Here is a 24,498-nt window from a genome sequence, read left to right on the forward strand (position 1 = left end):
TTTGTGGATTGGGGTGATCAGTCCTTGGTTCCAAATATTGGGGAAGATGCCAGAACTAAGGATGATGTAAAAGAGTTTTAGTATAGCCAATTGGAATTTGTTGTCTGTATATTTGATAATTTCATTGAGAATACCATCAACACCACATGCCTGGAGGGTTTTTATTTTGTCCTGTAGTTCATTCAAGGTAATTTGAGAATCCAATGGGTTCTGGTGGTCTTTAATAGTTGATTCTAAGATTTTGTATTTGATCATGTATATGTTTTTGTTATTTGTTATAGAGCCAAAAAGATTGGAGAAGTGGTTTACCCATATATCTCCATTTTGGATAGATAATTCTTCGTGTTTGTTTAGTGTTTTCCAATTTTCCCAGAAGTGGTTAGTCTATGGATTCTTCAATTACATTGAGCTGATTTCTGACGTGCTGTTACTTCTTTTTCTGTAGTGTATTTGTGTATTGTTTTGGTGATTCACCATAGTGAAGGCATAGACTCAGGTTTTCCGGGTCTCTATGTTTTTGGTTGGACAGGTATCTCTCTCTCTATTCAATTCAATTCAAGGGGCTTTATTGGCATGGGAAACATGTGTTAACATTGCCAAAGCAAGTGAGGTAGATATTATACAAAAGTGAAATAAACAATACAAATTAACAGTAAACATTACACATACAGAAGTTTCAAAACAATAAAGACATTACAAATGTTATATTATATATATACAGTGTTGTAACAATGTACAAATGGTTAAAGCACACAAGTTAAAATAAATAAGCATAAATATGGGTTGTATTTACAATGGTGTTTGTTCTTCACTGGTTGCCCTGTTCTTGTGGCAACAGGTCACAAATCTTGCTGCTGTGATGGCACACTGTGGAATTTCTCCCAGTAGATATGGGAGTTTATCAAAATTGGATTTGTTTTCAAATTCTTTGTGGATCTGTGTAATCTGAGGGAAATATGTCTCTCTAATATGGTCATACATTGGGCAGGAGGTTAGGAAGTGCAGCTCAGTTTCCACCTCATTTTGTGGGCAGTGTGCACATAGCCTGTCTTCTCTTGAGAGCCATGTCTGCCTACGGCGGCCTTTCTCAATAGCAAGGCTATGCTCACTGAGTCTGTACATAGTCAAAGCTTTCCTTAAGTTTGGGTCAGTCACAGTGGTCAGGTATTCTGCCACTGTGTACTCTCTGTTTAGGGCCAAATAGCATTCTAGTTTGCTCTGTTTTTTTGTTAATTCTTTCCAATGTGTCAAGTAATTATCTTTTTGTTTTCTCATGATTTGGTTGGGTCTAATTGTGCTGTTGTCCTGGGGCTCTGTGGGGTGTGTTTGTGTTTGTGAACAGAGCCCTAGGACCAGCTTGCTTAGGGGACTCTTCTCCAGGTTCATCTCTCTGTAGGTGATGGCTTTGTTATGGAAGGTTTGGGAATCGCTTCCTTTTAGGTGGTTGTAGAATTTAACGGCTCTTTTCTGGATTTTGATAATTAGTGGGTATCGGCCTAATTCTGCTCTGCATGCATTATTTGGTGTTCTACGTTGTACACGGAGGATATTTTTGCAGAATTCTGCATGCAGAGTCTCAATTTGGTGTTTGTCCCATTTTGTGAAATCTTGGTTGGTGAGCGGACCCCAGACCTCACAACCATAAAGGGCAATGGGCTCTATGACTGATTCAAGTATTTTTAGCCAGATCCTAATTGGTATGTTGAAATTTATGTTCCTTTTGATGGCATAGAAGGCCCTTCTTGCCTTGTCTCTCAGATCGTTCACAGCTTTGTGGAAGTTACCTGTGGTGCTGATGTTTAGGCCGAGGTATGTATAGTTTTTTGTGTGCTCTAGGGCATCTATCTATCTATCTATCTATCTATCTATCTATCTATCTATCTATCTATCTAGACCAACAGCAATAATAATAGTAGTAGTGGACATGGGATTACAATTAACAACAAATACAACAACAATATTAATCAGAACAACAATACATTAAAGCAATGGTAGTAGACCAGTGTCAACATGACTGAGAAGACACATGACATGGTATGAAAGATGGGAAATATTATCGACGTTACATTGCACTTTTCACTGGCTGTCCCTCAGGTTGTGGCAGGAGGACACATATTTGGTTGCCAAAACTGCACATTTTTCACCCAATAAATATTCGATTTTTTTTCTTCATCTTTTATAGTTACAAATTCTTTGTATTGAATTATAATTTTGGGAAAGAAATATTCTCTTAGGTCTGAGTATGTGTCAGTGTAATAGGAAATGCAGCTCTGTCTCTACCTTTCCCCTGGAGCAGAGTGAGCATAGCCTGTCCTCTCTGGGCAGCCAGGTTTGTCTGTGATGACCAGTCTCTATAGCCAGACTGTGCTCACTGAGTCTGTACCTAGTCAGTGTTTTTTATCAGTCACAGTGGTCAGATGTACTGTCTGTTTAGAGCCAAATAGCATTGAAGTTAACTTTGATTTTTTTGTGGTGTCTTTCCAATAAGTGACATATTGTTTTGTTTTGTGATGTGATGATTTGGTTGGGCCAGATTATCTGAATGCTGTCCTGAGGCTCTATGGGGTTGGTTTGGGTTAGTGAACTGAGCCTCAGAACCAGCTGGCTGAGGGGACTCTTCTCTTGTTTCATCTCTTGACATTGTAGAGCTGTGTGATGGACTGTTTTGGGGTCACTTGTTTTTAGATGGTTGTAATATTTGATGGCTATTTTTTCTATTTGAATGAGGGGGTATTGGCCCGGCCCAATTCTGCTCTACATGCGTTATTTTGAGTTTTTCTTTGCACTTGCAATACAGTCTTGGAAAACTCTGCATGCAGTATTTCGATTGGATGTTTGTCCCATTTGGTAAATTCATTTTTAGAGATTGGACCCCATACTTCACTACCATATAGAGCAATTGGTTCTATAACTGATTGGAAAATTGAGCCAGATTCTAATTGGAATTTCGATTTTGATGTTCCATTTAATGGCATAGAATGCTCTTCTTGCTTTGTCTCTCAGCTCATTCACAGCCATTTGAAAGCTACCTGTGTTGCTGATATTTAGTCCTAGATATGTGTCGTTTTTGGTGTGTTCTAATAGAACTGTGTCCAAATAGAATTTATATTTGTCATCCTGATTTCCGTACCCTTTTTGGAATATCATTATATTCGTTTTTTTTTTAGGTTAAACTTCTTATGGCTGCAATCCCGGTAACGGGATGATATGACAACAGCCAGTGAAAGTGCAGGGCGCCAAATTCAAAACAACAGAAATCTCATAATTAAAATTCCTCAGACATACATGTTTCTTATACCATTTTAAAAAGTAATCTTGTTGTTAATCCCACCAAAGTGTCCGATTTTCAAATATGCTTTTCAGCGAACGCACTACAAATTATTATGTTAGGTCACACCAAACCACAATAAGCACAGCCATTTTTCCAGCGAAAGATAGCAGTCACAAAAAGCAGAAATATAGCTAAAGTTAATCACTAACCTTTGATGATCTTCATCAGATGACACTCATAGGACTTCATGTTACACAATACATGCATGTTTTGTTTGATAAAGGTCATATTTATATAAAAATATCTGAGTTTACATTGGCGCATTACATTCACTAGTTCCAAAAACATCCAGTGATAGTGCATAGCCACATCGTTTCAACAGAAATACTCATCATAAATGTAGATGATAATAAAAGTTATACACATGGAATTATAGATATACCTCTCCTTAATGCAACCTCTGTGTCAGATTTTTTTTTTTAATTACGGAAAAAGCAAAACCATGCAATTAATCTGAGACGGAGCTCAGAACAAGAGTCAAATTAGCCGCCATGATGGAGTCAACAGAAACCATAAATTACATGATAAATATTCCCTTACCTTTGATGATCTTCATCAGAATGCACTCCCAGGAATCCCAGGTCCACAATAAATGCTTGATTTGTTCGATAATGTCTGTTATTTATGTCCAATTAGCTACTTTTGTTAGCGCGTTTGGTAAACAATTCCAAAGTCATGAAGCGCGTTCACTAAAACGTGACGAAATGTCCAAAAGTTCTGTAACAGTCAGTAGAAACATGTCAAACGATGTATTGAATCAATCTTTAGAATGTTGTTCAAATAAATCTTGAATAACTTTCCAACCGGAGAATTACATTGACTTCAGATGAGCGACGGAACGGAGCTCCCTCTTATGTGAACGCGCATGGTGAAACAATGGTCACCTCGTGGCAGTGGTGACTCATTCCTGTCTCCTTCGGCCCCCCTTCACAGTAGAGTCATCAGACAAAGTTCTATTGACTGTTGACATCTAGTGGAAGCCGTAGGAAGTGAAAACTCATCCATATCTCGCTGTAATTTCAATGGGAGCTTGGTTGAAAATCTACCAGCCTCAGAAAAAAATCCAAACAGGAAGTGGAACTTCTTTGCCTGCCATATGAGTTCTGTTATACTCACAGACATAATTCAAACAGTTTTAGAAACTTCAGAGTGTTTGCTAAATAATAATAATAATATGCATATATTAGCAACTATGACTGAGGAGCAGGCCGTTTACTCTGGGCACCTCTGTGCACCTTTCATCCAAGCTACTCAATACTGCCCCTGCAGCCATAAGAAGTTAACGGTCAGAGCCCAGGTCTGACAGAACCTGTGAAGACGATCTAGGTGCTGCTGTAACCCCTCTTTAGTGGGAGACAGCAGCACCAGGTCATCTGCGTACAGCAGACACTTGATTTCAGTGTTGTGCAGGGTGATACCAGGTGCTGCCGATTCTTCTAATGTTTGCCAATTCATTAATGTAGATGTTAAATAGTGTTGGACTTATTGGGCAGCCCTGTTTCACTCCCCGTCCCTGAGAGAAGTCTGTTTGCTTGTTGCCAATTTTAACCGCACATTTGTTTTTAGTGTACATTGATTTAATAACATCATATGTTTACCCTCCAGTACCACTTTCTATTAGTTTATAAAAAAGACCTTTGTGCCAAATTGAATCCAATGCTTTCTTGAAATCTACAAAACACGAGTAGATTTTGCCTTTGTTTTGGTTTACTTGTTTGTCAGTTAGAGTGTGGAGGGTGTAAATGTGGTCTGTTGTATGATGATTTTATAGAAATCCAATCTGGCTTCTGCTCAGGACGCTGTGTTCGTCAAGGAAATGGTGTAGTCTGATATTTATAATACTGCAGAGAATTTCCCCCAAGTTGCTGTTAACGCAAATTCCTCTAATTATTTGGGTCAAATTTGTCTCCATTTTTATAGATTGGTGTGATCAATCCCTGGTTCCAAATATCGGGGAAAATACCTGCAGTGAGGATTATGTTGAAGAGTTTGAGTATAGCCAATTTGTGGTCTGTATATTTGATCATTTCATTTAAAATACCATCAGCACCACAGGCCTTTTTGGGTTGGAGAGTGCATAGCTTTTCCAATACTTCTTCTGTAATTGGGGTATCCACAGGATTCTGATAATCTTTGACTGCTGATTCAAGGACTTGTAATTTTTCTTGTATATCTTTTTGTTCTGGGCTCTTTGTTATATTGCTGTAGAGGTTTGCAAAGTGATTTCTCCACATATCCCTGTTATGGATAGCCAATTCCTCCTGATTAGGTTTGTTTAATTTATTCCAATTCTCCCAGAAGTGGTTTGATTCAATGGATTCCTCAATTCCATCCAGTTGATTTCTAATGTGCTGTTCTTTTTTTGTTCTTAGGGTGTGTTTGTATTGCTTCAGTGTTTCCCCATATTGAAGGCGTATATTTTTGTTCTCTGTGTTTTTGATTAGATATATTTCTCAATGACTTTCTTAGATTTTTGCAATCATTATCAAACCATTTTCATTATCTGTTATTTCTGGTTTGCTTTTATGCTTCTTTAGATTAGCCAAATATAAAGTTTATGTTCCAAACGGACAAATTTACACCATTGCTGAAGGAGAATGTTAAGGCTAAAATGTTGTCCAGGAGAGATTGTATTTTTTGGCTACTAATTGCTGTTTGCATTCCATCTATAGGCCTGTTTAGTACCATGTCATTTATTGGGCCGTGATGCTTCATGGTTGGGTTCCGCTCTTCTCAGATTTACTGTGGTCTGAGAGAGGTGTTAGTGGGCTGACTGTGAAGGCTCTGAGAGACTGGGTTTAGGTCAGTGAGGAAGTAGTCTACAGTGCTGCTGCCAAGGGCTGAGCTGTAGGTGTACCTACCAAAAGAGTCCCCTCTCAGCCTACCATTGACTATGTACAGACCCAGTGTTCGACAGAGCTTCATGAGCTGTACTCCATTTTTGTTTTTCACTTTGTCATAGTTGTTTCTGTGGGGAGGGAAAGGTTGTTGCTTCCTGGTAGGTGTTTATCCCCATGACTGTTAATAGTGTCTTGTTCTTCTGCTGTTCTAGCATTCAGGTCTCCACAGACCAGTACGTTGCCTTGGGCCTGAAAGGGACTAATTTCCCCCTCTAGAATGGAGAAACTCTCTTCATTGAAGTAGGGTGACTCTGAGGGGGGAATGTATGTGGAACAGAGGAAGATAGCCTCCTTGTTGATTTTTAACCAGATAAAGAATTCTCCTGTTTGATCAATTCGATTGAATTAATTCGTTCAGATTTATACCATATTAGCATTCCCCCTGAGTCTCTGCCCTGTCTGATTCCTTTTAATTTAGTGGATGGTATGATTATCTCCCTATAACCTAGTGGACAGCCAGTGGAAACATCATCTCTGCACCATGTTTCCTGTAGTACTACAATATCAGCATCAATTTCTTTCAGGAAGTCTGGGTTTCTGCTCTTTAGCCCAAAAGCAGAGGACTTCAATCCTTGTAAATTCCAACATGCAACGTAAAAAGATTTCATTAACTTTTTTTTCTTCTTTACCTTCAAAATGAGACAAACACTCACAATCCAACAAGAACGATTAAATTACGATTTTTCAACTAACGTAAACTCTTATTATGCAAATGTGATTTGTTTATCATTTAAGATAGCATTTGTGTCATGCTACTTGGGTGGATGTAGTGTGAGGGTGGAGTTCTTGTGCTCATCTTACCATGACCCTTGGCCTATCACATGTGAGCATAGTAGACTCAGCATTTGTTTAATGTCACTCATTTCGCTGGTGGGGGCTGGACCAGTTGCTCCTCTCACAGCCTGTGCGTAGCTCTGCCTACTGGGCTGTGGCTCCTCCAAGTGTGGGTCTGTGGTGGGGGGGTGGGAGGCCTCGTCTGGGTGGCTCTGAAGCTGGGCTGGGGTGGTCTTTGCTGCGCTGGCTATGGTGGGCATTGAGGTTGGTGGTGCTGTGGCTGGGGGGTCCAGGGTGCTGGTCCGGGGTGTTGTCTCGGTGATCTCGGAGAAGTGGAGATTGCTCAGCTGTTCCTGGGTGGAGAGGTCGGGCTGCGGTTTAAAGCGACGTCCTTGAGAGTCTCGGCAAGGATGGGGACTGTCTCCCTGTACAGGTGAACATGGTCATAGAGACAGTCCAGATCGATGGTGGGCCAAGTGTACATTGGGTCGCAGGGCACAGTCCCGGGAGAGGCTGGCGTTTACTCTTTGGATTGTGGTAGGGTGGAAGTCCTGCCTCTGTGGAAGGGTTGACACCACGATTCTTGAGTTTGAGAAGGACTCCGCAATCTTCCCCATCACTCACCGTAGTGAAGTCGCCACCCTCTCCTGCTGAGCACGCAGGTCGTTGCTTCCGGTGTGTATGATTTATGTGGCTTGGCGACCGAAGATGGGCCTTATCAAGCAGCTCCATGGCACTCTGCGTTGTTGGGCACCACACCTTTCTCGTTTTGTGTCTAGGGAAAAGTTTCTTCTCCTGAACAAACTTCCCATTTGAGTCCATCAACAGAACGATGTCAGCCAGTGTTTCCTCTGGACTAGGGGGGGCTGGTGGGTGTTGGAGCTGGGGTGTGGCTGGCCGGTGCCGCTGTTCTGTGGGTTGGGGAGGAGAGGTGCAGCAGGCAGGGCTGGGGAAGTCTGGCTGGTTGAGCTGGGCTCCTCTGCTGTGTGAGGGCAGGTCATAGGGCAGGTCATAGGGTGGTGATCTAGCTGCTCCTGCAGCCTGTCCTCTGCTCTCTTTCTCTCCTGCAGCTCCTCTCTTATTGTGGTCAGATCGTTATTACTGTTCTGCCTGTCTTTTTGGAGCTCTCTCACCTCCTTTGTTAGATCAGCCAGCTCTCTCTTGAGTCCGTCTCTCTCTTGCTGAACCTCGTTCAGCTGTGTTGCAAGGCTGCTGTCCTGCTCTGTCCGCATCTTGGTTAGGAGCTCCTCTAAGGTGTGGTTGTCTGGTTGCTGTTTGATCATGCTCTCCCTGAGCAGGACCACCTCCCCCTTCAGTTTGGTGAACTCATCCCTCATGGCATCCATGGTGGTGAGGAGGGCCTGAGCCTGCTCTGCACTGAGGGGGTCGCTCTCCTCCTGGGGTGTGTCCTTCACTATGGTGGGGTGCTGGATGTGCCTGTTACTAGGGGTGGTGCTGGTGGAGTTTGTCTTGTGGGAGGGCATGTCACTGGTGGTATCCTTCTCTCTCGCTCCACTCTCTCCTTAATTGTCTGAAAGTCTGTTTCAAACAGCCTAAGATTACCTTGCACCATGACAGTCCCAGTCTTGTAGAGGTTGATTGTTATCATGGTGCTGTCAGGGGCGTCTGTCTCTCTGATTTTCAGCTTCCACCCAATTACAGATTCCCTCTTTCTTTATGGATATGTAGTGATAGCACACTGCTGAGCGCCATGCATTTGGCTGGTCAGTGAGGAAGATGAGATTACTCACATCACCATTTTTGTAGAGATCTGTGAAAATGGTTTCTGGCCTCCCCTTTAGTAGTGTCTGTTTAAAAGCTTTCCTCGTTGTCATGTTTGGCCTCTGGAGGGTAGAGAATGGATTCAGCGCTGAGGGGGAGTGGGGACATGGTGCCTGTGGGCTCTACTACTACTGCTGCTGCTTCTCTGTCCTGCTGCCCCATTGCCATAGCAACCGATTTGTTTGTCTGCTTGAGGCGCAAAGTTACTTTTTTTCTATTCTGAATGAATAGAGTTGTTGTTCATCACTACTTGTCTGGAATTCTTTTCCGATTAGAGTTTATCTCATTCTAAAAACCAAAAAATATGAAATATATCAGGAGCTCATGTTGCACATGACTCTGTCTCTGTCTCTCTCTGTGTTTGTGTGTGTCTGGCGCTCTGGCTCTCTCTCATGCTCTGTGTCTCGCTCTGTGTGTCTGGCTCTCTTGTTGTGTGTGTGTGTGTGTCTGTCTCTATATATATATATCTATCTGCCACGCTGTCTGGTTACTGGACACAGCTTTCTGGTGGATGGACACTGGACACAGACAATTCCACTTTTTTCACGATGAGCACAGAGTCTACGTATTGCCTTGGTGTTTCATCTCACTTCCAGCTTCTCATTTATCATCCGGAAGGAGAAAGATGTCATTTATGGTGCCGTTCTAAGGCACTTTGTTAATTTAATTGGCTCGCGCCACTGCTGTCCGATTGAGCCAGATGTTTTTGGTGCTAATATGTTATTCCTCCTCCCTCAGGGTAACATCATGCGCAGTACTGAGATGAGAGGGCGACGGAGCATGTGAAGATGTCCCTAAAGACGGCTAAAAGTAAGCTCCCCGCTGCTTCCTTACAGTGGTTGGTTAATAGACCTGTACATAAAATACTTTTATCACACATTGAACCCCTGTCTCTTCATTTGTGGCAGTTGTACATTAAATTTATCTTGTATTTTCTTGTATTTTCTTTTTATCGAAGGATTACAGTATTTGTACAACTCTAGCCCAGTACAGTTTCATTCTTTCAATTCGCTCAAGATTTTGGTGGATGTAGTGTTGCACAATAACATCCTTGTGTTATAGCTCTCACATACTGTGCTTTGTCTTACACATTAATTCAGCCATTGTACATACTCTAAGACACATTCCAAGCCTGTCATGTATAATCCCGATGTTCCTGGATGTGTTATGATCATCATACAGAAACGCACAGCTTGGCGCTGCCTTGATCTAGCCTTTTCATTTTGTCTCCTTTGACAGAAAACACATTGGCCTTGCCTTCAGAGCCGGATGCTTGCTTTTGCAATTTACACCAGCTCATTTTGGTTTGACTATAGCTGCTGTGCTGAAAATGAAAAGCCATTTCAAGGTTTCTCTGGCTCAGTTAATGGGAGTCCCAGAAAGCAGATTCAGCTCGATGGAGACCGTGTTTAGTTTGGCACTACGTGTTTGCCTTTAGCATGTAAGCAGCCATTATGTATTTCTGTAACAAACGTGTGGGAAGTATGTCTTTGAGTTGGAGGACTCCCCTCCCTCCCTTCCAATCCCCTATACATGTAGGGCACTATATGGGCTGGGGAGTGTATCTATGAGATGAGAGAATGGTTGTGGTCTGAGATATGTTGCTCATGTGGAGGTAGAGGGGACTTTTGTTCGGCAGAGTTGTTTGATATGGGAACTAAGAGTTCTAGGGTCTGCTATTTTTTTTTTTTTTTTAAGGCTCAATTAATAGCACTCCTCCGTTCCACTCCAGTTAAGTTAGTGATACTGTACTGTAGGAAGTTAGAATCTGCTTGCAGTCCTGCCTGCCTGCAGATTGGATCTGCCTGCCTGCAGATTGGATCTCCACATTTAGCAGCAATTTGCAATGTCATAAACTAGGATTTGACCACAGGCTATACAAGAAAAGCATGATGTTGGTTTCTAATCTATTCATGTGGTTGTTCTCTCTCCAGCATGGTGCTTTAGACTGATCGCTGTTGTTCTGTTCTTCGTCTCCTACTACTGCTCCCATGTCTTCCTCCAGAGGTAAGGCTGCTCGGCCCTCAGCCCTGGTCTACTGCCTAGAAGCTCCCTCTCTGTGGAGTGGCAGGTAGATCAATCACACAGATACTGATTTATGCTTTACTGAAGGAAAGAGAAACCTTGAAATAAGGCCACTGCTGAGTCACATCACGTTGACAACCCATTCCATTCGCCGAGCATCTAATCTACCTACAGCTGTAAGTGGGTAAACGGCGGTCAATTTTAGGCCTTCAATAGATACCCACACTTGCCATTTAAAAAAAAAACTAGTGTCACTGGACATACTGAGTTAAAAAAAGTAATCAGTTTCTGTTCCAAATGTGGTGATTCGTGTGCTTGTCTTTCAGCTATGGAGGCATCAGCAAGTCTCCTCCAACTCCGAGCAAGTCACTGTGCGGTGGCTGGCTAAAGCAGAAGAAGTGGGAGAGCCTCAATTTTAAGTGAGTAATGGAGTGTCTATCTTTAAAACGAGGAGGGTGGGGATGATGCCAATGCTTTTACTGGAATGCCAGGTGCCAGCTTCTTTGGCCATTTGGGGGCTGTTTTCACCCAGTCACCAGTAAAATTCTGATTTTTTTTGTAAGTAGGAACAATTTTATTATGAAAGGAAAGAATTTTCCTTTTAAAGTACATTTTCTGTAACAATCGTTTAAGTTGAAACTGTTGCTGGATCATCATTGAAAACAGACACCTAAGAGCAAGTCTATTTTTAAAGGAGCTTTCGATTCACACAATTATATGTTTTTCAGGAGGACAATGGACAAATGTATTCCTCTGGCTTGCTGAGTACCTTTGTCCAGGATACTTGAATGGTCCCCCATTTTTTTTTTTTTTACTCTGCTATTATCTGTTTATTCAATTGGCTATGTACTCGAGCTGTTCTGTTTGTGTGCCCTGCTCAAGGGTGCAACAGTGCAATGGCCCATCTGTCCTACTGGCCCAGCAACCTTGGTCAGCCATGTTTCTCTAACCACTAGACCATAGAGTTCAGTTGGCCTCCTCTCAGCTCAGACAGGACTTGTAAATTATAGAGATCAACAATGCTCCATTTTCTCAAGGTCAATACTGTTTGCCAACTGATTGTGATTCATGTGTGTGGCAGTGATGAAGGTCAGGTCATTTTACACATGCAAATCATTCAATAACAATGTCCCTCCTAATTGGAAGCCCCCAAGATGTCCCCTTTCACTGACAACTACAACTGGCACAGCATGGTAATACATGTCTCCACAACTAACAGTCAAAGACTGTTACTTACTCGTAAACAGCTAGCATCTAAAACATAATCCTCCATGTTAAATTCCAACCAGAGAATTAACATGAGGAGACTGTAAGCCAGACATGACTGTTTTCACATACATTTAATTACTAGTGTGGTCATGATGTTCGTCTCACCCCATTCCCTGGAGTCTCAGTACTGCATATCATTGTTTTGTTCTTCTTGGCAGTAAAAATACGTTTTTATTTTATTTTGAACCTTTTATTTAACTAGGCAAGTCAGTTAAGGACAAATTTCTTATTTACAATGACGGCCAAACCCGGATGACGCTGGGGCAATTGTGCGCCGCCCTACGGGACTCCCAATCACGGCCGTTTGTGATAGCTTGGATTCGAACTAGGGTGTCTGTAGTAAAGCCTCTAGCACTGAGATGTAGTGGCTTATACCGCTGCACCAATCGGGAGCCAAAAAGTAGCTTTTAGCAAAGGATGGTTTATGGAGGGTCATGCTTGATGAATGACATCATGTAGACATTACGTGTTGAGGGGAAAAATTTATTGAAATCAGCTTTGCTTATAATGAGTACGATTTGTCTGCCTAACATGCTGACCAAACCGGACGCGTACGGGCACCATCGCGCGCATGATGATTTTGTAGCCCCACACAAGGCATGATCAGGACAAGCAGGTTGAAATATCAAAACAAACTCTGAACCAATTATATTAATTTGGGGACAGGTCGAAAAGCATTAAACATTTATGTCAATTTAGCTAGCTAGCTTGCTGTTGCTAGCTAATTTGTCCAAGGATATAAACATTGGGTTGTTATTTTACCTGAAATGCACAAGGTCCTCTACTCGGACAATTAATCCACAGATAAAACGGTAAACCAAATTCCTTTCTCGTCATCTCTCCTCCTTCAGGCTTCTTCTTTACTTCTTTGGACTTTATATGGCGGTTGGCAACCAACTTTAAGGTGCATTACTACAACCAACTGGAGTGTGGACGTCAGTTCATCTTTCAATCACCCACGTGGGTATATGCTCCTAAAGACCAATGAGGAGATGGGAGAGGCCGGACTTGCAGTGCGTTGAGCGTCACAAATAGAAATGGGTTCTATTTTAGCGCATGGCCACGCAGATGCTCGCTGAGGCGTGCGAGCAGTGCGGGTGCAATGATTGAATAACATGTACAGTTGAAGTCGGAAGTTTACATACTCATAGGTTGGAGTCATTAAAGCTTGTTTTTCAACAACTCCACAAATTTCTTGTTAACAAACTATAGTTTTGGCAAGTCGGTTAGGACATCTACTTTGTGCTTGACACAAGTCATTTTTCCAACAATTGTTTACAGACAGATTATTTCACTTATAATTCACTGTATCACAATTTCAGTGGGTCAGAAGTTTACATACACTAAGTTGACTGTGCCTTTAAACAGCTTGCAAAATTCCAGAAGTGATGTCATGGCTTAAGAAGCTTCTGATAGGCTAATTGACATCATTTGAGTCAATTGGAGGTGTACCTGTGGATTTATTTCAAGGCCTACCTTCAAACTCAGTGCCTCTTTGCTTGACATCAAGGGGAAATCAGCTCAGACCTCAGAGAAAAAATTGTAGACCTCCACAAGTCTGGTTCATCCTTGGGAGCAATTTCCAAATGCCTGAAGGTACCACATTCATCTGTACAAACAATAGTATGCAAGTATAAACACCATGGGACCACGCAGCCGTCATACCTCTCAGGAAGGAGACCCGTTCTGTTTCCTAGAGATGAACGTACTTTGGTGCAAAAGTGCAAATCAATCCCAGAATAACAGAAAAGCACCTTGTGAAGATGCTGGAGGAAACAGTTACAAAGTATCTATATCCACAGTAAAACGAGTCTTATATCGACATAACCTGAATGGCTGCTCAGCAAGGAAGAAGCCACTGCTACAGTTTGCAACTGCAAATGGGGACAAAATTTTACTTTTTGGAGAAATGTCCTCTGGTCTGATGAAACAAAAATAGAACTGGTTGGCCATAATTACCATTGTTGTGTTTGGAGGAAAAAGGGGGTGGCTTGCAAGCCGAAGAACACCCTCCCAACCGTGAAGCACAGGGGTGGCAGCATGTGGGGGTGCTTTGCTGCAGGAGGGACTGGGGCACTTCACAAATAGATGGCTTCATAAGGAAGAAAAATTCTGGATATATTGAAGCAACATCTCAAGACATCAGTCAGGAAGGTAAAGCTTGGTCACGTGTTTCTTCCAAATGGACAATGACCCCAAGCATACTTCCAAAGTTGTTGCAAAATGGCTTAAGGACAACAAAGTCAAGCTATTGGAGTGGCCATCACAAAGCCCTGACCTCAATCCTATAGAATATTTGTGGGCAGAACTGAAAAAGCGTGTGCAAGCAAGGAGGCCTACAGACCGGACTCAGTTACTCCAGCTCTGCCAGGAGGAATGGGCCAAAATTCACCCATCTTATTGTGGGAAGCTTACTGTGGGAATACTAATTGAGTGTATGGAAACTTCTGACCAACTGGGAATGTGATGAAAGAAATTAAATAAATCATTCTCTCCACTATTATTCTGACATTTCACATTCTTAAAATAAAGTGGTTATCCTAACTGATCTAAGACAGGGAATTTTTACTAGGATTAAATGTCAGGAATTGTGAAACACCTTAGCCAAATACATTTAAACTCAGTTTATGTAAACCTCCGACTTCAACTGTATGTGTAAATTTATTTTGCAACGCACGTGATGCAAGCGGTGTGGTCAGCATGTCATAGACATGGGGTTTGATTACATTGAACAATGAGAAGGAATTACGGCCATTAAGGTCATTTCAGTTTAATGACAAACTAAAACTGCCAGGTCAGCAGTGTATACTGTATGCCATTGGCAGTGTGGAATATTTAGTAGGAACTATACAGTATATCTTTGTTTTTCTGTGTTGTAATGTGAAATCTATTCTCCCCTGTTTCTAATACAGCATTAGCAGACAAACACAGCTCTTCTTCAAACTGGATGATTTCTTCTGGCGACATAATCAGTCCACTCTTGCATTACCCTACGGTATTAAAGGCAGTGGTATGTGCTCTCATTTCATTGTGTAATTGCTTTGTTTTTTGTTTTTTTCCCACAAAGCCTTTAATGGAACATGTTTATGAAATTACATTTCATTCTAATTTTGCTTTTATTTCAAGAAATAAGGATGCCATCGTTTTCTCTATCACCCCCAATCTTTGATAAACACAGATATTAAACTTTTTTCCAAAAATGTTGTCGTCTCATGACTTACCCTAATTGATCCACACGGACCAAAGCGGTTTGTTTTAAAAGCGTTTATCCTCGGATAGCCTCTGACTATTACATATCTTAGATGCTTCATCAGAAACAACAGCTTCTTGGGCTGTATTATCTCTTGACGCAGAAAAAGCTTTTGATTGACCAAAATTATCATATCTCTGGTCTGTTTTGGAACATATAGGAATTGGCTCCAATTTCATTCATATTATTGAAATACTATATATCAATCCCTCAGCCATAGTTATAACAGACAATATCTGCTCTGTTCAGAATCACTAGAAGTAGCAGACAAGGTGATCCAATTTCACCTCTGCTATTCTTATTACCCATGGAACCTCTGGCCCAGGCAATTTGTCAATGAAAGGAAATAACACTTCTCTCAAATCTACTGATGTATTCAATCTGACCTCAGTAGGTGGAATTATATCCCCGTTGCTTTAACCAGCAGCATATCTATTGTCAAAATGAATATATTGCCAAGGCTGAATTTCTGTAGTTCAATGCTTCCCGTGGCTCCACCTTCTGGCTATTTAGATACAAATCCATAGTCCTGTTTCAAAATGTATATGGCAATGTAAACAATCCCAGATAAATGAATATATTTACAAAGAGGAAAAGATGTAGGAGGACTATTTGTACCAAACTTTAAATTGTATTTCCAAGCTCTAGCATTTTGCCCCACCTTGAATTTGTTTAGACATGATTATTTTACTGGCTGAGTACAGAGAAAAATATGGTGTCTCCTATGGCCCTGATATAAATCTTCACTGATTTTATATCACTTAAACAATGTAAACTACGCTTTGGTCATTTTATTGCTCACACTATTTCTATTTGGTGCAAAATGTTTAAACAATGTAACTGGGATTCAAAATGTCATGCCTATACTCCAATATTTCACAATAATGCCTTGCGATCTGGAGGTGGCCTTTTTCATCCCCCCAATGGTCCATATGTGGAATCCGTACCCTTGCTGTTATCATGTGCACTAATGGTTTGAGAACATTCCAAGATTTGAAAGATATACACATTACCAGGCAACTCCTTTTTTCTATATTTACAATTTAGGCCAGTATAGCTGCGCAATGTAGTCCCTTGGGAAACCCAACTACCGAAACATCCAATGATGGGATTTATAAATAAATGATCTGGGCTTCTGAAATAACTGATCAGTATAATATATAAACAACTTTTGAAAATCAAATTCTGAGCTAGCCATTAAAATATGGTCCACAGATCTAATTGAATTTGAACCACTGGAACAGAATATTGAAACATTTGACCGTGGCATCCCTTAATCCAAACCATCAATTTATACATTTTTAAGTTTGTTCACAGAATGTATTTAACACCAAGGAAATGTTTTACGATGAAATTGGTCCCAACTCCCAACTACTCCCATTCCTTCGTATGATGTGCCCTGCAGTTAAATGCTTCTGGGACAAAGTTACACAATTTATTTTGAAGTGCAAAGCATTGAATATTTAAATTCATGCATCTAATATGTTACTTGACAATGATAGCCCCACGAATCTCTCGACCAGTCAGAGAAGATGACTGCTGGCAGGCAGCACTGCTGTGAAAAAATGTTGGCTCTAAGATGGCAACCACTTCACTCTCTATACTATTAGAAGTTATTACATTGTAATTATTGACAGCTAGGCTGAATGGTGCTAGTCAAGGAACAATTGAGTCCTTGACTCTGTAAAGAACAATCTCTGCTAAACTCCCACACATTCAAACCAATTGATATACTCTATTTATTTAGACTTTTGTTACTTTCTATGCTTTCAGGCCCATGGGGAAGGGGTGGTACAGGGGGAATCAGAGGATGGATGGGAGGGAGGGGGACTGATAAGCAACCTCAGTTGCTGGGTGGGAGGGATGCGGGAGGTTGGATGGGGACAATTTGGGTCATCTTTGTATGCATTTTTTTTATTGTTTTGTACATGTAAAAAGAAAAATTACAAAACTCAATAAAAAGTAAAAAAAATATTAATGCTCAGTCAAGCTCTACACGCTATTAGCTTACCAAGAGTAATTTGATTGATTGAGAAGCTTTATGGAGTCAATGTCCACTAGGTTTATGCTCCCTTTCCAGAAAACGTGTGTGTGTGTGTGTGACGTGCGTCGAGTTTACGACTAGTATTTGAAAACCGTATTGGGTCATCAGTCCTCTCGATATGGACTTCTCTATGAGAAGACACATTTATCAGAATCTACAGTCAGTCCAAGTGATCACACCTTGTTTAATCCCTCTCTCTTTTCCAGAGTTGCTGCTGCTGAAGGTTTTAGCCATTATTGCCAATTACAAAATGCCAGCCAGCATTGATAGGTAAATGTGATGAGTGATTCTTAGCCATATTAGCAAGAGTTAACCTCTGGTGTGCCGTATGAACCACTTTATTTCTTACAATAATTGTTACGGTCACAAAGAACCACCGATAGCTGATATGTGTCTGAGAGCAATATATGTTGGTGTGTGTGTCTCCTAAATGTAGTGTAAATGCTGTGCTAACATAATGACTCAAATCATCCCTGTGGTGTGTGTATAATGGATGGACAAATGTGCCACAAGGAAGCTGCCTTAGTTCATTAACTTCATTTCAAGCAGTGACCAGTCACTATTACAATGGAAGTGTTGGAAAATGTCCAGTGGTTCTACTGTAGTGTGCAGTTAGTCACCCCTCAAAGTGGCCTTGAACTTTAAAATGATAGAAAAGGCAACACTAAAGTAAATGGATTGTAAAAATTATTTTATTTTATGTCCGCAGTCTAGACTGCAGAACGTGTGCAGTCATAGGAAATGGGTTTTCCATTAAAAACAGCTCCTTGGGCGGCATCATCAATGAGTACGACGTGGTGATCCGGTAAGTATAAAGCTTAATGGTTCCATCCTGTTTTCTACCACACGATCGTCATTAAGTCCATCCTCCCTCTCTCTTCTATTGAACTGTTGCTACAACTCACCACTTCTGTTTCATTTATCAGATCTATCTGATGCACTACGTTTGATGGACTATTTCCTCATTGACCCAATGATGTTCCTGCACAATTAGTGGTATTCCTAATCAATATCAGTACATAGAGTGCAATATATTGCAGTACAGTCAAGAGCCATATAATTTGATATTGAAATATGGCTCAGAGTACAGTCTGTAGCTGCAATAGTGTTTAGCTATTTCCCCAATGGCTTTTTCCATAGCAATTCCTGTAATCCAGTAAAAAACAAACGGATTTTCAATGATGCGTTGTCCTCAAGAGGGATAGTCTAATTAGTATTGCCCGTGAAAGCGTAATGGAGTCAATGTGGCTGTACCATAATGGCCAGCTCAGACTGGTGACCTTGCTTTAATGCCTTTCTCTGTGTAATCAGTATACTGTTGGGTTAACTCAGTCTCTTATTAAAAGGGGGATTTGGTCTACCCTGCAGAAAAATACCCCAGTGCCCTTTCCAAATCTCATTTATAGCCTTGGACTGAACACAGGCATTTTGAGTTTTGTATAAACCTCTTGCCAACAGCCTAGACAATTTTGCCTGGTCATATCGAGGGTTAGGGTTAAGTCATATCCAGCGTTAGGTCATATTCAGGCACAATGCACTCTGTTCTGCTCAGTTCTCACATCTCCCATTCTCAGACGCTAATCTCACAGGCCGAGGAAATCGAGTTCTCCTACCAAGCTTTCTCCTACCTCCATTCTTGTTTTGATACATGGTGGTGAAATAGTGCAGTTAATTCTGTTACATTAGAGGGAGGGTAGAACAGCTCTAAACTAAACTTAAACTTATTATGTAATTATTATGTTAATTGTTATTTTTGTCCAGAGTTGCACTGTTTCATGGCAACCTTGTGTTTTTTGTATTGCTTTTTTTATTCGAATGTAGTACTGTAGTACACACAATGCTATTTAAACTACTACTCTGTTTAATGACTATTTTTATAGAAGGGAATGGCTAAGGTTTCTCTTTCTCTGTATCCCTGTGCAGGCTAAATGACGCCCCCGTCAGAGGTTATGAGGACGACGTGGGGAACAAGACCACTATGCGTCTCTTCTACCCTGAGTCGGCCTCCTACAACCCCAGCATGCACAATGACCCCGCCACCCTCATGGTCCTAGTGCCTTTCAAACAGCAGGACCTCAGCTGGCTCAAGGAGATCCTGTACGACGAGAAGAGGGTACTGGATGTGTGCGTGCCATCCAGCCATGCAGTGACAAAATATACAGAATCAATGGCAGCCTTGCCAAACCTACTTGAAAATTTAAACTGTGGTCTCAGCAGCCCCAACACCCCCACTCTCTGGTTTAGCTCAGGCTGCTACGGTCGCTCTTAGCATGATTAGGAATAGGGTCATTATCCCCTCATTTACACATCGACTAGGTTGCCCTGAGAAACTGAGTAGAATGAGACTAAAACAGGGCCTCAATTGTGTAGACATAGGCTCTGTGTGTGTGCACTCGCTAATCAACGTGTGTGTGTGCCAGGTGAGGAAGGGTTTCTGGAAGCCCCCTCCACAGATCTGGCTAGGCAGTACCAGTCGCATCCGGGTGCTGGACCCTCACTTCCTGCATGGGACGGCCAGCAGTCTGCTACAAATCCCCCTTCACCCAAAGAGAAAACAGGTAAGGGACCAGCTCCGTTTACTCCTAGCTACTTTGGGAACCAGGATATGGGCAGAAAATACATCTGTGAAGTAGACTTAAGTTCTATCAAAAATCTTGAAAGACTGCAGTACTCAAAGGTGCAATATTTGATTAGCTACAGCACTTAAAATGGAATATTATTTAGCTAACAGGCTTTTTGACTTGAGGTCAAGAGTGGTGTTTGTACCACATAACTGCACAAATGAACATTTTGCTCCTCTTGACATTTCATCAAATTCATTAAAAGATAAGTCCTTGATGTTTTTTAGGCTTCTCAGTACATTCTTTAAAAAAAATGGTTGTTGAACAGGGGCCAGTGTTCTGTGCTGTCTGTAAGCATTTCTACCAGCTACAGTTTGGAAAGGTGAAGGTCAGTTTCAAACGCTCTACTGATTACCCAGAAATGGAAGAGCAAGAAAAACAGATGGAAATTCCAGAAAATATCAGTGGAACATATGCAGAATGGAACAACAGAACTAATGGAATCAAGGAAAATGATTGTGGAATAGAATATTGTGACAGATTACATTTTAATAGTAAGCCATTGAGCTGTTTTCTGTTCGCAAATTGGACCACAATTCTCCGTTTGGCTGAGGAATTCTGGGTTTTGAAATACATGATACGTTCAAGAGACCTTGTTCAGTGCATGGTGGAGATGTCTTTGAGATGGAACAAAGCCAGGTTTAGTTTGTTCTCCCAGCGAGCCCCTATGTCAGACTGAGGCTGTGCACCCTTTGGACTGCTGAAACAACATTGAGCCAAGGTAACAGTGGTAAGAAGGGGTACTGCAGGCGATCAGTCCGACAGTAGCCCTCCTCCTCCATCTGCGTGGCCCTATTGGCCACTCCGAGCACTCGGCCCTGACCCCTTTCCCCACTCTCTCCTCTGCCTTGTCTCTTTCCTGGGCCAGAGGAGCCTGTGCGTGCCCCGTCAGCCAGAAGGAGGGTAAGAGGGCCTGACCGCAGACCCACAGCCCCCATGCCTCTCTCTCACCCCTCCCCGTGGGTGCCATGTTGGCAGTCATCCACATGCCCTGTGAGAAGGCAGCAGCAGGCAGTCCCCCTGGTTACAATACAGAGGCTGACTGAGCTGAGGGCTAACTAATGCCCCTGCCAGTCAGACAGTCCCCAACGCCTCTCCCACCCCTTTCCAAAACAAAGATCCCACTCCCACCACTCTGGTCTGGCTGGCGAACAGCAGTGACAATATTCACCCCCTCACCAAAGCTCCATGGGCCCACGTCCAAGCTATGCGAGGCACTACAGAAGTTGGCGTGCTCGTTGACCGACCACATTAGGCTAATGCACCCAGCCCAGCCAGGCTCATTAGGAACCTGTTTTGGAGGAATGTCCCCAACGGTGTGATGAAGAGAAGTATGGGTTTGAGAACTTGACTGGTCCTGTCCAGTTTCTCTCTCCTTAGGGACTGGGGATGGATGTCCACCCCAGACCGCATGCTCGTAAAGCCTTGCGGGCCACACTCTGACAGACACATCCTTTTTCCACGCAGGAAACTGACATGTCTCGCCTCAAACAGGGGAAAGAGATTGAATGCATGGTACTGATAGGAGAAGCAGAATGGAAGTTTTATTCCTGTGTCACAATATTGATGTTTAAAAAGTGCCTCTAACACAGACATTTACTTTGGAAAGGGTCCTGCACCCAGTATTGGCTCTGTCTGCCATTTTGAAGGTTTTGTGTCTTGTTTTATTTTTATTTTATTTGGCTGATTTATACGGCAGACCCTCAGTAGGGGTCTATTGGAAGGAATTGGGAAAGCAGTAGGGTGGAATAATGTACCTGAACAAGAAGCTTCCTTGGAAATGGTGGGTAGTTGCGTAAACCAAGGGTAATGATTACATGGAACAGATAGGGGAGAGCGGGGTTGAGCCACCCTTGTTTCTAGGAAACCATCCACAATTTATAATTTGACCAAATATTTAGGAAGAGGTCTGAAGGAAGAAACCACATGGTAAAAGTTAGGTCCAACTACTTGCTTACCATTTTTAGATACTTTTAAGATTGTTTTATACATGAGTTGGTCTCTACGCTTCAACATGAGCTCCTAAAACTAGCATGAAAGTGTGTCCTTGTAGCTGTGTGGGCTAATATAGTCAAAATGTTTGCCTTGGGTTAAGTTTAGCAAATGGTTGCGCTAATGGCAAGTTGAGCAAATTGAAGTGTTTTCTTCCCAGGCGTAATGCAAGGCATTATTGCTGGGATATGAGGTAACAAAAGGGTCTGGCCTATGTTGAAAGTGTTTTTAAAAGTACAACGTTTTTGTTAGGTGTTAAGCCTGTGTTAAAAGATGCTTAAAATGATTAAAAGACAAAAAGCGATTGTGATTGTATTAAATTGTGTTTGGGAAATAAAGATAGACATGGTTTAAAAAAGGTAGTGGTAATATTTAATTCAGTACAGAAATGTGTAGGTGACTTAACTTACCCTGTCCCACTTTTTTTCAAAACTAATGTTTACATGAATTCGGATCATTTCCAGGGACACACAACATATGAAAAATATGTAAATCTCTTTGTTAGAAAGAATACTATGTTTCCCTTGTTGGGAGTGATGCTGAATATAAACAATGGCTCAATTTATCCCACTCTCTCCTAAAGGACAGATAAGGAAAGGCTACTGGAGAGTGAAACAGAGTGTACCATTTGGAAAAGGGGATTTTATACTCCCTCACTGCTGTCACGTGGAAACAATTCCCCTGTGAACATTAGTAATCATTTAATTTTTTTATTTTATTTCACCTTTATTTAACCAGGTAGGCCAGTTGAGAACAAGTTCTCATTTACAACTGCGACCTGGCCAAGATAAAGCAAAGCAGTGCGACACAAACAACACAGTTACACATGGAATAAACAAACGTACAGTCAATAACACAATAGATTAGTAATAATTGAACAGTCAGCAAAAGCTGAATCAAACCAGGGACACCCCTCACATTGTTCTGGAGACAAAAGTAATAATACCATCTCCCTTTATCCCAGTACACATTAAGAAAAGGGCACACTGCTCTGTAATATACCAGTGATGCCAACTAATGTACTAGACGTGCAGAATTAGAGGACTTATGAGTTTTTACAGGTCCCTGCTACCACCTAGTGTCAAACACGATACTACATGTCTGTTACCATACTATAGGTGTCATTGGTTTTGGTTCTCACTCCTACAGAAACCAGTACACCCCACCACAGGGGTCCTAGCCGTGTTTGTGGCACTCAACTACTGTGACGTGGTGCACATAGCTGGGTTTGGATATCCAGCATCCAAAAACCAGAAGCATCCTATACACTACTACGGATATGACACTATGAAATCCATGAAGGTGAGTGTACATGGGATTTTACTCAACTCCCATGTCAGGGATGAACACTCTTTAAGTGTTATACGCCATGGTAGTATATTTTTCAGTGCACTTGTGTGTATGTTTTCTATTTTTTTCAGGCAAAATAATTGATATGTTTATGCTTTGCTTTCGTTCTGTTCCAGGATTCCTACCATGACCTTACCCACGAAGCAGAAGCCTTAAAAAAACTAGAGGATTCAGGGGCTATCATGTACTTACACCCTCACTCCTGACACACATACTGTACACACATGGGCACGGTCCAGAAACAGCCCCTATCCCTTACCTCCTAGGAACTTCATCAAAATCTGAAAGGAATTTTCACTGCACTGCTAATACCTATACATTTTCCTTTAGATCTACACACAAGCCTAGGTGGTAGAGGCTAGCGTGTGTTTTTGGACTGGGTTACACACTGATGTCAGTTGTGAACTTGACTCCTCTCTGCTGACAATATGGCCCATACAGTCCAAACATCATAATCACACATTTTGCCAGTCTTAATTCACCTCACTCTTATTGAAAATAAATACGTATTTTCCGAAAGAAAAAAAATATAAAAAAAGTTCTGATTTGTTCTGATTTTGATTTTTTTTTTCAATTAACTTTTAAAAAATTCTCTCTTAAATGTTACCACTGGATATTTTATTGTATGTAATACATTTTTATTAAAATGAAATCTAAATGGAAATATCACTGTTCAGTTTACAATTTCTTAGCAAAGACTGATTTCTTTTGTGCCATGGTCAGACATTTTTTCATAATTTATTGATGGTTTTTTAGTTGTGAATATTTTTGTCTGTTATGAGATGTACATTATGAACACCTGCTCTTTCCATGACTCAGACTGACCAGAGGAAAACTATGATCCCTTATTGATGTCACTTGTTAAATCCACTTCAGTGTAGATGAAGGGGAGACAGGTTAACTTCTTGTGGCTGCAGGGGCAGTATTGAGTAGCTTGGATGAAAGGTGCCCAGAGTAAACGGCCTGCTCCTCAGTCATAGTTGCTAATATATACATATTATTATTATTATTGGATAGAAAACACTCTGACGTTTCTAAAACTGTTTGAATTATGTCTGTGAGTATACAGAACTCATATGGCAGGCAAAAACCTAAGAAAAAATCCAAACAGGAAGTGGAAATTATTAGGCTGGTCGATTTTCAACCAAGATCCCATTGAA

At 41.5% G+C, this 24,498-nt stretch overlaps 1 protein-coding gene across 3 annotated transcripts in view; it reads left to right on the plus strand.

Moving 5' to 3' along the window:
* Positions 1-24,002, plus strand: part of LOC120018136 (CMP-N-acetylneuraminate-beta-galactosamide-alpha-2,3-sialyltransferase 4-like) — a 39,090-nt gene extending 15,088 nt beyond the window's left edge. For 2 of the 3 annotated variants that reach the window (XM_038961147.1, XM_038961146.1), the window contains 10 exons: positions 9,526-9,597; positions 10,722-10,794; positions 11,139-11,231; positions 14,994-15,091; positions 17,582-17,645; positions 18,085-18,180; positions 19,299-19,488; positions 19,796-19,933; positions 23,138-23,290; positions 23,455-24,002. In XM_038961147.1, coding sequence (XP_038817075.1) covers positions 9,576-9,597; positions 10,722-10,794; positions 11,139-11,231; positions 14,994-15,091; positions 17,582-17,645; positions 18,085-18,180; positions 19,299-19,488; positions 19,796-19,933; positions 23,138-23,290; positions 23,455-23,544 — 1,017 coding nt within the window. In that variant the 5' untranslated portion in view covers positions 9,526-9,575 and the 3' untranslated portion in view covers positions 23,545-24,002. The remainder of the gene's footprint in view (positions 1-9,525; positions 9,598-10,721; positions 10,795-11,138; positions 11,232-14,993; positions 15,092-17,581; positions 17,646-18,084; positions 18,181-19,298; positions 19,489-19,795; positions 19,934-23,137; positions 23,291-23,454) is intronic. The other variant, XM_038961148.1, reaches the window with a different exon arrangement.
* Positions 24,003-24,498: the final 496 nt, after the last annotated feature.

This window comes from Salvelinus namaycush, chromosome 23 (assembly GCF_016432855.1).
Source record: "Salvelinus namaycush isolate Seneca chromosome 23, SaNama_1.0, whole genome shotgun sequence".
Taxonomy (NCBI): domain Eukaryota; kingdom Metazoa; phylum Chordata; class Actinopteri; order Salmoniformes; family Salmonidae; genus Salvelinus; species Salvelinus namaycush.